At 41.5% G+C, this 12,684-nt stretch overlaps 1 protein-coding gene across 1 annotated transcript in view; it reads left to right on the plus strand.

The window, feature by feature from the left end:
* The window catches only part of LOC108551046 (LON peptidase N-terminal domain and RING finger protein 3), a 77,154-nt gene that overhangs the window by 58,522 nt on the left and 5,948 nt on the right, over positions 1 to 12,684 (plus strand). Inside the window, exons 2-5 of the mRNA XM_017905045.1 lie at positions 738 to 856; positions 2,419 to 2,541; positions 8,954 to 9,148; positions 11,811 to 11,910. Coding sequence (XP_017760534.1) covers positions 738 to 856; positions 2,419 to 2,541; positions 8,954 to 9,148; positions 11,811 to 11,910 — 537 coding nt within the window. The remainder of the gene's footprint in view (positions 1 to 737; positions 857 to 2,418; positions 2,542 to 8,953; positions 9,149 to 11,810; positions 11,911 to 12,684) is intronic.

Raw genomic sequence — 12,684 nt, forward strand, 5'->3', positions numbered from 1 at the left:
TACTCTTCCCGCGGTGAGTTTCGCGTAATCAACGATTCCGCGACGACTGGCCAATTTCTTAATTTATCAGCTCCTTTATGCATTATTCAAACGCGTGGAATGGCTACTAGAGCGATCAACATTTTCGTCGCGGATACTCGATGACGCGGACGCTTATCGAATAGCGATTTAAGAATAATTACGTACGTGATTTAGAGAGTGTGATCCAGTCACAGCGGATTTTTGTATTCACCGGGAGATCCTTTGACACTGACATGGACTCAAGCGATGGCATATTGCACGCATAATACGACGTTGTCGGAACGTAGATACCGTGATTTGCATAAACGTTCCTTGCATTGTCGTTCCGAGCTTTGGCGACTATTTTACTCGATTAGCTTCGAAGCTATTAAATTTCCATACGAAACGTAGGAAGCAGAAAAAGAAAGAAGGCACGAGTATTGGAATAATATTTAAAAATTACAGGAAGAAATGCGATAATAAATATCGTAGCGACGAGATTATTGCGGATTTTATTTATTCTCGGAAATTTTGGAAATTTGAAAAATAACGAGTGTATCGGTTTCACCGGTGAATTCGTTGGACCGTTACGCGAAATCTTCCCCTCAATTTAATCAAGGAGAAAAGGTTTTCGTGGAAACACTAGGGACGATCTTGCTGCCAAGAGAACTCTGGTCGCCACTCATCGGAGGCAATATCCTAGCGATGCTTTACGTTCGTGTTTCCTCCTGTTTCAGCGCCAAACAGCCCACTCCATCTTAGCAACAGGGCTCACGTTTTGCTCCTGCTCAATAGGCCTCAAGCCTCCCTCACGGACGCTGATCATGCTGTTAGGCTACGACCGGACTGGGGCAAGGTGAGAAACTCCTTTTTGTCATGGTGCATTATCTCGTTAAGACAGCGTGTAGCGAGTGTTCAACCCATAAATGGATAGTATTGTGTGTAAATAAGGAAATAGTAGATTTTGCTCGTTATTTTTATCCTTCTCGTCGTTTACAAATTTGGAGACCAAAGCAAATGGAAAAAAATTACGACATCATGACGGATGATTTTGCTTTATTCTAAGAGGAGAAGAAAAATCTTTTTTCTCTTTAATTTCAATTATTTATTCTATCGATAAATCTTCTGCTTGGTCCAACTTAAAAATCCACGCAGCGTATGTTATGTTACATATTATTATAATAAATATGGTCGTAAAGGATGAAAAAGATAACGTAAAAATAATACATAGAGACGTGAATCGGTATTACTGAAAATTCCGCACGCGTGAAAGCATATTTTGCAAAGTTTTTCTTTTCTTCGTGGAAACCGTAACATAGGAGGCAGTAGGTTTCTCCTACTTGGCACGCTGCTCGATCAGATGTTTGGCGACGTATTGTCCCTCTACCCTTAACCCAATCCTGAACCAAACCCCCCCGAACCATGCGTAATATATTACATCCAACCTAGTTCCTAGGGTCAGATTGGATCTCCGGTCCAAAACAAGCATCTTTTCGAGGAACGTGACGGATAGGAGCAATTCCTCAATGTACGAAATAATTGTTTTTGCATAAGCTATTTAATTGATTTAATATCCGAAGCACGCGCAAGATGTGAAAATTGATATTTGTTAATGTTCTTGGTGAAAAATTATCGCGATACTTGTAGTTTGCGAATAACATGTTTTTAACGTTCCTCTCGCGCGAGTTGTTTGTACAATCGTGCAAGTAAAAGCAAATATGGTAAAACGAGATTATTTCAGTGTTTTCTGTTACTATAACTTTACAATCAGAGTACGAAAAAATAAGCAAATGATACGTTCAATGAAAATCGTGTTGTGGTAGCTACATGTATCATTTATACTAATAACGCAAGTCGATAATAACATGAATCATCGCGCTCTGATATTGTTTTTAACAACGGAGGAAATAGTTCGGTCGTTATTCCATATAAACAAAGTAGCTCTCCGTGTATCTTAACGGTTTCAATCCAGAGAGAAAAGTTTCGAACGCTTTGCAATTTGCATACAATGAGTCAATTAACGACGAATAAGCTATTCCACATTTTCCATTCCGCGACGCGAAATGTCAGAACAGCCTTCTTTCCACGATTTATTTCATCGATGAAATTTCTCGCGCTTCTACGCCTATGCATCGTACACCAAGTTTATAGTCGGTTTTATATCTTGGTACCGTTGCACAAATTACGCGTTTATGCTGGTACCGTTGTAATCTGACAATTAGGAATAACTGTTTAGTCGAAACGTACTCCTGATAAAGTATCGTAGCTTTTATTGATTTCCCGAGTTTTTATATTTTTTTTCCATATTACAAATTGGAAAATTATTTTTTTCAATTTCGCCATGCAAATGGAAGTTTAATCGACGTTGCTGGCAGACATCGATCGAATTTTAATTGTACCTTCGACATCTGTCAACAGGGCCATTACAGACGAGGGGTGGCGCTGTCAGCGCTGGGCAGGCACGAGGAGGCGCTGTTTGCCCTTTGCATTAGCGTGGCCATTGACAAGAATCCTCAAGCTGTGCGTCATGAATTGATCAAGGTATGTCGACTTTTACGTGGACGTAAATGTCAAATTATCCTACGAATAATGTTCACCTTTCTCGCTTTGCGAAAACCTACCTGACTCTCTGACGCATATCAATTGCAGCTGGATTTCATAGAATCGATTTATCCGCCCTGCTATCGAGATATTTCCAAAATTGAAAGATACGAAAAATTTAATTCGTCGTTCCCATAATTCGGCAGATTATCATCCCGGATTGTCGATTACTTTAACGAAGAACACGCGAAAACACAACGATGCGTTACGCGAGTTACATCATACGTGCAGAAAGGAAGCACGAATGCACCCTAACAGGCTACGTTATATCTCGAGGAGTCAACGACACGATCCGCGAAGTAATTCCCGACACGGAACGAAATCCTCGGCCCCCCGCCATTGGAGTGGGGCCCGTTAGCGCTTTATTCTCATTTTAATATGGTCGCGAGCGATGCACGAGCGTCGGCGCGGACGAACGGTACAAAACGAGCGACAGAGAGATCAAGATACCGCGGCTAAGTCACGAACGTATACAAAAGAAATGGACGTCTGTGCGCGACGGCATTTCCGGTACGGCTGCTAGCGGTGTAGCTTAATGACTCGGTATGATAGTCGTCAGGTGAGTGACCCGCGCCGGGGCAATGATAACCGCTCGCGAGTAGACGCGCCGCGTCGTTCTAGTGCCGGCGCTGCTCGTTGCGTGACGCGTCTTCCTCTTCATCCTCGTTTCCCAACTCCGCGCTTCTCTAATTTTTCTCAACTTCGCCGTCTTTCCGAACGATCGTGTATTACGGCGAGAGCCACGGTGGGGTCTGTAAAGACGCGGTAATTGGATGAGCAATGTGCGCGCGTCGGATAGAGAGGAATGGAGAATTAGTCAGGGATGGGTTAAATTTGTGTGTTACCGATTCAGAGGAACGGAGATTTGCCACAATGCGATGCTCGCGATAGACGTCCCAGCTTCTTAGCGATCTAGTTACTTCTAGGGATTGGGGGGTGTCTCAGACGTCGGATATTCGAAGATCGGTGACTCGTCGATCTTAACACTTTGCTGTCACGCAGGCGTGACTTTTCCTTGTCGATGATTATTGGCCGTTGTCAGCACGACAACAATGCTTCCACTGTGCTTCTGTTTTAACTGTCCCGATCGTCTTTTCTTGGCATTCTTTAAGCAGATGCTTGTTTCATTAGTCTCGGATCTCAGTGCCTTTTTGAATAACATCCATACGGTGTAAATATGACCGTCAGTGAGCAGTAGAATCCGCGCGAAATTCCCCGGTAACAACGTACAGGCCATGCGAACGGCTGTCAAAGTGTCAAGACTGGATCTCGGTCTTCGAAGATAGACACACGCGTGTCTATTTTTCCTTGGTTGTCTTACTCCAGCGAACGAACCTCGTAATCAATGGATCGATTTTTAATTAAGTCACGATCTCTCTTATCTTTGCTTCTACGTTGGCTATATCCGATAAGCAATGGCATTGACTCGAATTAGGCGAGTAGTCTTCGCGTCCGTTGCTACAGTTATGTAAATTCATCGAACGAGATTAGTATAGATTCTGTTCGCTCTCTCGCTTCGCGTGAAATGCACGGTTAAAAATTTGTACGATCGTTACGGGTTCCGTTGTCGTTCATAGCGCAAATCACGGTACCGTGGTTCGCGCTAAAAGTCACCTCTGGGTGAAAAAATTACGCGCCCAAGCGGGAATCAAAGGGTTAATTAAATCCGATTAAATCTGATTCCGCGAGAAAGAGCCGTGATGACCGTAATGATTATGCCGTGTTGCATTAAACGAAGACCTCGTCACGCAGCCAGTACCCTTTTAGGCAGCCTTTGAACAATCACGTTCCTTTATTCTCTGAGAAATATCTGATTAGCCGGGACGATAACGGAATTAACGCTGGAAAGATTGCACGAGGCAAGGCGTCCTCTTGGCTAATTTACGAAAAATTCATTTTTCTCGCTAACGTGTATTATTTCGTGATTTAGACGAATTCACAAATTTCTCAGCTGCAGATTGGTTCCAGGATCAACAGCGCGAAACTTTGCGAAATCTTTGATTTGCAAATTCCTTTTTCCCGCCATCTTGCACTACGAAACAGACAGTACCGATTGATAGAAAGATTAAATTCCTAAATACTCGTCTATAAATTATCCTTTTCTCCTGTGAGAAGAGCAAAGCGGATCCGTGGTCCAAAAGCGTAGAGCGAAAGTGCAGAGAAAGAATTCGCGTATTAGCCAAACCATCTCGCTTCGATCAAGATCAGGTTTCTATGATGGTTCAGTAAATTTCAACGATATTGTTTTTTTTTTTTTCCTTTCCATGCAAATATCGCGTGCTTCGTGGGCGTGTAAAGACGAACGAGCCAACTCGGGTGTAAATATTCCGAGAATCGACGTTCATGAATAACTCGCAGCATTAGGCCGAGTCGTGCACACGATTCGATTCTCTATTATATAATAAACTCGCGAGCAGCACCTACACGTTGGAGAAAAAGGAGAATTAAGCCGAGGAAAAAAGAAAGAGGCAATTTATTTCCCAGCTGACCTCCTGGACACCGTATCAGCCGACGATGCGACGATCGTGCGTTCCAATAAGGCTCTCCAGGTGACTGACCCAAGGCTAGTCCACATTGGAGGCAAGGCCAGCGGTAATCACGTGCAACTCGATACGTTTGACTCTTCCAATCGTGGCTATCGAATTAGTCGGTGCAGCTGCGTTTTCTATCCTTTGTGTACCGCGATTCCCCGATTCGTTTAACGCTAGATCTCTAATTCGCGTTTAGACACGGTGTACATAGGTAATGGTTGTTAAAGTCACACGACGAAGATTCAAAGCCATGCGCCGTCGTTGGTCTATCTCAGCGAGAGTCAAAGCAATAAAAGCAAAACCAAGAAGTCCGATACGAGGCATTTCGCGTGGGTCGATTGTTCCAGTGTCAAGAGCTATCATTGCGTCGCTGTGCGATACTCGAGGAAATAGATATTCTTGACTTATCGAATTCTTAACGAGATATTCACCGCAAGTGATCGCAATCTGGAAAACAACGGGACTTCTCGTTAGCTTAGTCAAGAAACGTAATGTCACACAGCTGAAAAGGTACCGAAGAATTTTTGTTCCTCCTTGTAACAGACTCTAGCAAGTATGAATAACGGTCAACGCGGAAATGGAATATCGCGGTGATGCAATCAATCGCGAGAAAACTTCCGACGGAATGATAAATGTAACGATAAAGTTACGTTAAAATACCCAACTGGATTAGCCCTTTTAATGCTGAGCGAAAAATGGGCGCCTACGCGAAGATAACCGGACGAGCTTGACGAATTTACTAAGGTTTGGGAAAATTCATAAAAACCAAACTAAGAATGGTATTTAAAAAATTCAAAATGCAGCGTATTACGGGAGAAAGGGAGAATAATGTAATGCCAATTGTATTTCAACATTTATCGAAAATCAATACAAATAACATCCACATAAGACAAGATGAAAAACAGAAACAAGTTTCTCTTCTACAAGCAATATTTGCACACGAGAATAATCAACCAACCAGTATAGGATATAACGAAAAGTTAAACTCAGAAACAATTTTTTAAATTCTCTTGCAACGAAATCAGTTCATTTGTAACATTTTATAAATTTATTTTGAGATAGAGCTTTCTCGCAATGCGAAGAATAAGCCGCCATCGTGTACGCAACGATATATCGCTAGATCTCTGTTTTCGTCTTACACGATCAGCATATCAAACGTTAATTTTCACCCATCAAATAAAAATTCTATTATTTTCAATTACAATGGATCACGAAATCTATCAAAAGAAAAAAAAAAATAATTTATTCGCCATCCACTTGATATAACAACGAAACATAGCTCATGCTGCTCAAACGTGGCTAACGTAACAGCGAAACTATCGATCCACCGGAAACCCTGAAATTTCCCAACGACAAGGTTTCAATTAACAAACCCTTCAATCGGAACCTTTAATCGAACAATCTCGCAAGATTTGCATATACAGCAGCGAAACGCGCAACGCCAGCCACACGGGATTAATCACTCGCGGTGAACCATGGGTAGCCTACGCAACCGATCGCGAACGATCGCGAAGCCGATCGATTTAACGGCGCCAGAAGGGCGAACCGGGGGCTAACCGGGGTTAGAATTCGCCTAGCGACGAACGAATCCACGAGGCAGGGCAAATTGAATTTCGAACGGCCATTACGTAACATAGACGCTGGTGGAATCATTGACGCAAGTTGCACCGGTACTTATATAAGATCGAGGAATCGTTCTTTTTGCGTGGCGCTCGAGCCGTAGGGCAAACAGTTCAAAGTCTCCGCGTCTCTGCCGCTTTCTTCCAGCAAAAATCCTCCGCCATTGTGTCCGGACACGGCTCAACCCGGAGGAAGTTGCACAAGGTGTCGCGAAATTTTGCCACTCCATCCTCGTCCACCTTTCCTCGCGACTAGCTTTTTCATTCGAAAAGAACACTGTTCCCGACACGTTTCTCACATCCTTCCCTGACGTTAGGCGAAATTAACGATCGCGAATGTCCCGAAACGGTACGTTCGCATTATGCAACCGCGTTTTTCCTAAAACGCTAGGAGTTTAGTCGGGCAAAAAGACAGAGTATCCCGTTGAGAGGAATTCCATTGTGAACGTTTTGGAGTGTGTTCAGAAGTCAAGGTTCGAAAGAAATAAATGGTGCATTTATCGAGGCACTTGAACTTGGGTTTGGCGAGGTGTGTTGCGTTCAACGGCGTTATAAATCGAAGGTGGTACGGGTTTATGCACGCGGTAGTATCTCGTTTAATAAATGACTGCCGCGAGATGGTTGTACAATACGATACGTTGTTTTTCCGAAGTTATTATAGATAATTGTAGAAGCCGGGTTACGTAATAGTCACTATAGAAATCGAAGTACTGCCGTTTACCGTTTCAAGAAAATCCCACGTTCCACTTCTGCGACGAAACGCAAAGCGGAGAGTTTATTGTGTCTTTCGTTTGCCTGTTTTTCGCGAAACGCTCAATTTCGTTCAGATTCCACTACCCGCGGCGAAAAAGAAAATCCGAACAGTGAAAGTTGGGGAAAAAATAGAACTCGCCTCCAAACGCATGCCAAGAACTTTGCGCGAGTACTGTGATTGCAACGCACGTTAAATTGTTGGAATGTAAGGGATATCGTTTACATTCATCTACCATGTTCTCCATGGTAAATTTGCATTATGATACTTACTACAATTCGTCTACAACAGAACCTCGCATAATGACATTTAATCTTCCACGAGATTATGTAACTGTTGCTTCAAGCTAAAGGTTCGCTTTCGACATCAAGAATATTCGAAATATTCGCGAATTTGCTTGTACAGTAATCTTCCTCTATTTTACAATTTTTATCAACGAACATCGATACGAATAAAGCCAAATTTCGAATATTATCGCGTACCGTGCCACGTGTACCATTTGTGAGGTATTATACAAAATGTAGTATAGAACAAAGCACGTAAATTTGTTTCATTGTTATATATACGATAATTATTAATTACACGTAATGGTTGACTGTTTTAAAGCAAGTTTTAAAGCAAGTAATGATTGACTGTTCTAGTTCTTTTTACTAATCGAAAATTTTCCAACTGACTGTCTTTTACAGACGAACTGATCGCAGTGCCACGTGTCCCATAAGTGATACACGGCGCGATAACTACTCTAAACAAGCTAATTACTTATGGATTGACGATGTAACGACATATTGTGCGATAATATATCAATTTTTAGCCAAAACAACAAATAGCTTTGCACGGAACGTGTTATATATTACCAGTGTCCTCATAATGGCACCAATGAATTGCAGACTATTGAAAATTTGATTTTATCCGCTGTGATATTAATTCCGACTTTGTGCGATTATTAATGTCTTCGATTCGAGTAAAACCGAGAAACTATAATCGGTCGTACCTCTGCTCTCGCGAGTAAAAAGCATTTCCAAAGGGTTCGCTACTACGTCCCACTGCTCACTCAAAACGGACAAATTGCTATCCACGTTGTTCCTCGGTGAAATTACAACGCAGGAGTAAAAAGCGACGCTGATCGTTAGAACGAGCACCTCGTGTAATCGCACGATGGTTACAAACGACATCCACTTATCCCACGTGAGTGGTCGCTAGCGATCGACACGTATTCGCAACAATATTGCAATTACCTCGCGTAATTTTTCCTGTTCGCACCGAGGCGACCGTAAATCCCGCTTACAAGGATTTACCGGGCCCATTTGCATGAAACATCGGGCCGCGACAAAGATACGTCTCTATCGCGTAGCGCTCGACACCGCGAACGCACGATTCCTCGACGAGAGTCGCGGCTTTCACCGTTCGACCGCATTAGAATTACAAAAGGCATCGCCTGGTATTGTCTTCAGGTGCTGTACAAAGTGTTGTCGTCCGGGCATCGTCGTTACAGCCTGCCGTCCCGCGCACCCTACAACCTCACCGAGGGTGCATCGCGCACGAGGAGTCGGCATCAGTTGATGAACCCCAAGAGGAACCGTCGGGCGGCTCTCAATGTCTCCGACTGCGAGGATAATAGCAGCGGCGGAGAAGATGAATTTACACAGGTAAGAATTTTTTCCTCATTTTTCAAATAAATTTTTCAAGAAAATTTCAATCGCCGGTTTCGTTCAAATTTTCCGTACTTTATTCAAACAACTCCCGATTTTCGTCAAATTTCGGGTAGCAAAATTGTAACGAAATACGCGAATTTTTGATCATTTGTTTGATAATTTCCTCAGGATGACAAAATTTGTCAAGAAAACGGAGAGGAAGATGTGATTGGTTGTTGCAAAGTTGGAAACATCGATTTCTGTCATTCCATGAAAAATTTTCACGATTAATGAATTACGTGAAATTTTCCAATGTTCGCGTTTCCTCGTAAGAATTTGACTGCAACTGTTAGTACAAAGTTAACCACTATCGTGCATGCTCGCGAATTATTAATTTTATCGAGACGCTAACTGCAGTGCTAGCGAAGTATCGACAATCTTGCAGAAAAATGAAAGCCACTTCTGCCAATCTTGCTGATCAGATTTTTTCGTATGAAATTACTCTTCGAGTTTCGATATTTTGTTTTATCTGTCATACCGTGTCAGAAATAATACTCGAACGATTCTATTTAAAAATTTCGAAGGTATATATCATAAAAATACATCACGTCGAGTGCACAGCCGTATAAATTAGATATTATTATTCTCCTGAAAGCTGCGATACTATTTCCATTGTTGTCGAGTATCGTATTCAGTTTTGTTCCATTGCCAAATTGCTGATGAAAGTACCTATGGTCCAAAATGATAGAAATATTGAAATATATTTTTAGCAAGTTACGACTACGTTGTAGAATTCTCAACTTCTCTATAATTTCAATTCCGTAGAATTTCAAGCTTGGACCACATAATTGAAAATAAGACAGGGAGTCGAAATTGTTTGGAAAATGTCGCAAGATAGATTCAATTACCGTATCATGTGTGTGTCATTTCGTCAAAATATTTATACTCGGTTGAATCGGATTCCTCATTTACGTAACGTTTTAGACGTTGCATTCTTTTAATACCGAGTACTTCTATCTATAGTTCTTGATAACTGAATAACCGTTTTAAGAGTGACATCATCGGTCAGGTACAGTTTCATGCTGACTTCGAAGTTACGATTGAATTATCAAATGACTTCGCTACCGTTATAGTTATTGTTTATTGGCTCGCTTGGCGAAATTCTCGTTTTACGCTTATTGACACTTTGGCAGCGTCGACGAGCGACAGAGGCCTATGACGCGTTTAAAAATAAATTCGCGTTGTGCTAAATTAAAAATATTAAAATTCATATTTATATCCACGAGGAAAATGATCGTTTAACGAAGAAGAAAACCCAAATTCTTGGTTTTGAATCGAAGTTCTGAGAGTCAGAGTAACTTGAAAATACCTACGAAGCAATCACGTATGTCGAGCATGCGTGATTAATCATGGAAGAAATCCCACTAAATATCGAAGATCGAAGAAAAAGAGACACTTAATCATCGTTTTGACCCGGGAAGTCGCAATTACAATTTTCCTCGCTCGATTTCACGCTGCTCCTCTGTTCTTTTCTCCAAACAATACTTACCTCGACAACGGTAATCGATATCTCAATCGTATCCCTCGATTATCCGTCGCGCACCTTGATTAATCGTCTTCTTTCTACCGGGGAGATCAATGTTCGAGACTGATTTTAACGACGCGTGTACTTCTTGCCGCGGAAAGCACGTAATTAACAATCAATTTGCAATTATTATAGATCGACGAGAAATACGGATATCGCGGCGGTAATAAGCGGCTAGCCTGCTGGAACTTATATAAACCCGACATTTCAATTACTATCGATCTTGCGGCCAGGATAAGCCCTGTCGGTGTTCGGTAACCAATAATCGTTCACCACGTTTAATTACGAATCCTCTCGTTAACGGAACCTCCAATTTTATCTCTGTCTATCCACGCGTTATTCTTATATCATTTTCATTCGTGCTTGACTGCGTATTTCGTAATAATTTAATAGCGAAGGCAGACATGTCGTGAAATATTAGCCAGATTAGGTTGGGTAAAGGGAAAGGATGGTCGTTTAAATCACATTCAAATTCGAGGTGTCGAGAGTGCGGATTATCGAGATTATCCGATCCATTCGATAAGGAACTCGATTCTGGATGTGGGAAATAGAATCAGTTTTTCAGGTATGATATTTACGAAACGTGCACGTGGATTAATTACACCTCCGTTACGCGATAGAATATAATGGTCGACAATGGAATAGATAATGGAATAGATTGCACGAAATACAGTTACCGGTGATATAAAATTCTCTGAATACCTCAGATACGCAAAGGTAGGAAGATATCGTTTAAACGAATGATCTGAACGACGAAATTTTCCATGAAAACCGTCATGCGGAATTTCCGCGCGTGACCAGTTCATTATTGACGCGTGAACGGTGGAAAATATGGTTTTCGAGGGAACGCGAACGACATTGTAATTGCATCGACGAGGAGAGAAACAGGCGAAACGAAATATCGAGGAATTAGGTTTCGAACAGATTCTCTGGTTGCGTAACCATCCATTAGGCGTTACGCAAGCCCGCGGCGTCCCGTTGCGAATAAAGATGAATTGTATTTCAAAGAAAAGGAGCTCTAATCGTGTCAATCCTAATAATTTGAGATTAAAGTTCGCGCTTAATCCAATTATGCTTGTTGATTCATTGCAGACCGTTAGCAGAAGACTCCTGTCAACCACGGCACCACAAAACAACACCAAGTTACAGGCTGGCCTAGATCGCCTCTACCAGGACATAGAAAAATTGAGAAGTAAGTCTGAATAATTAGTCAACGTTGAATTGTCAAGTATAATGCGCGTGAAGAATCGTTTAACCGTTTACTGTCATTTATATTACTATTATTATTATTATTATTATTACTATTATTATTATTATTATTATTACTATGAAGTCGCGTAAGCATATTTAGTGTCATTTATATTATTATTATTGCTATGAAGTCGTGTAGACATATTTGGCGTAATTTATGTTGTAATTATGGTATTTAAAATTCCCGAGCAATAATTGGAATTCGTTTCAATTAGAAGTAAACAGCCGATATTCGTGTTTGAATTATTTATATTTACATTGTGATTGTAATCACTCTAGTCTATCTCACAAGTCAGTCGAATTTGCACAGCGTTTGAATTATATATCGTAACGAGGTGTCGGAATACCGACGTTTACCCAATATAATTAGTATTATTTAGGTATCTGTACGTCGTTTCAATAGTCCTGAAATTCGCCAGGTTCTCGATCATCTAAAGCAAATGTGTTTTCCTACGACAGACGAATTACAGTTTGAAAAGGTTAACCGATTACGTTTTATCTGACATTTCATATTAATAACCGACGTTGCACATTTACCACGATACGCGCGGCTGAATGCGTACCATTGATAAACGGATCCCCGAGCTATTTAAAAGTAAAGTTCATTCAACGCCCGAGAAATACCAAGGGACATCTCCTCCACTTATTTCTGCGATCACGTTAATTGACTGTGCAACATCTTCAGCTTCTTATTCGCGGCAGATTAAATCTTTCC

This window comes from Eufriesea mexicana, unplaced genomic scaffold (assembly GCF_001483705.2).
Source record: "Eufriesea mexicana isolate 0111107269 unplaced genomic scaffold, ASM148370v2 scaffold3661, whole genome shotgun sequence".
In the NCBI taxonomy this organism is placed as follows: domain Eukaryota; kingdom Metazoa; phylum Arthropoda; class Insecta; order Hymenoptera; family Apidae; genus Eufriesea; species Eufriesea mexicana.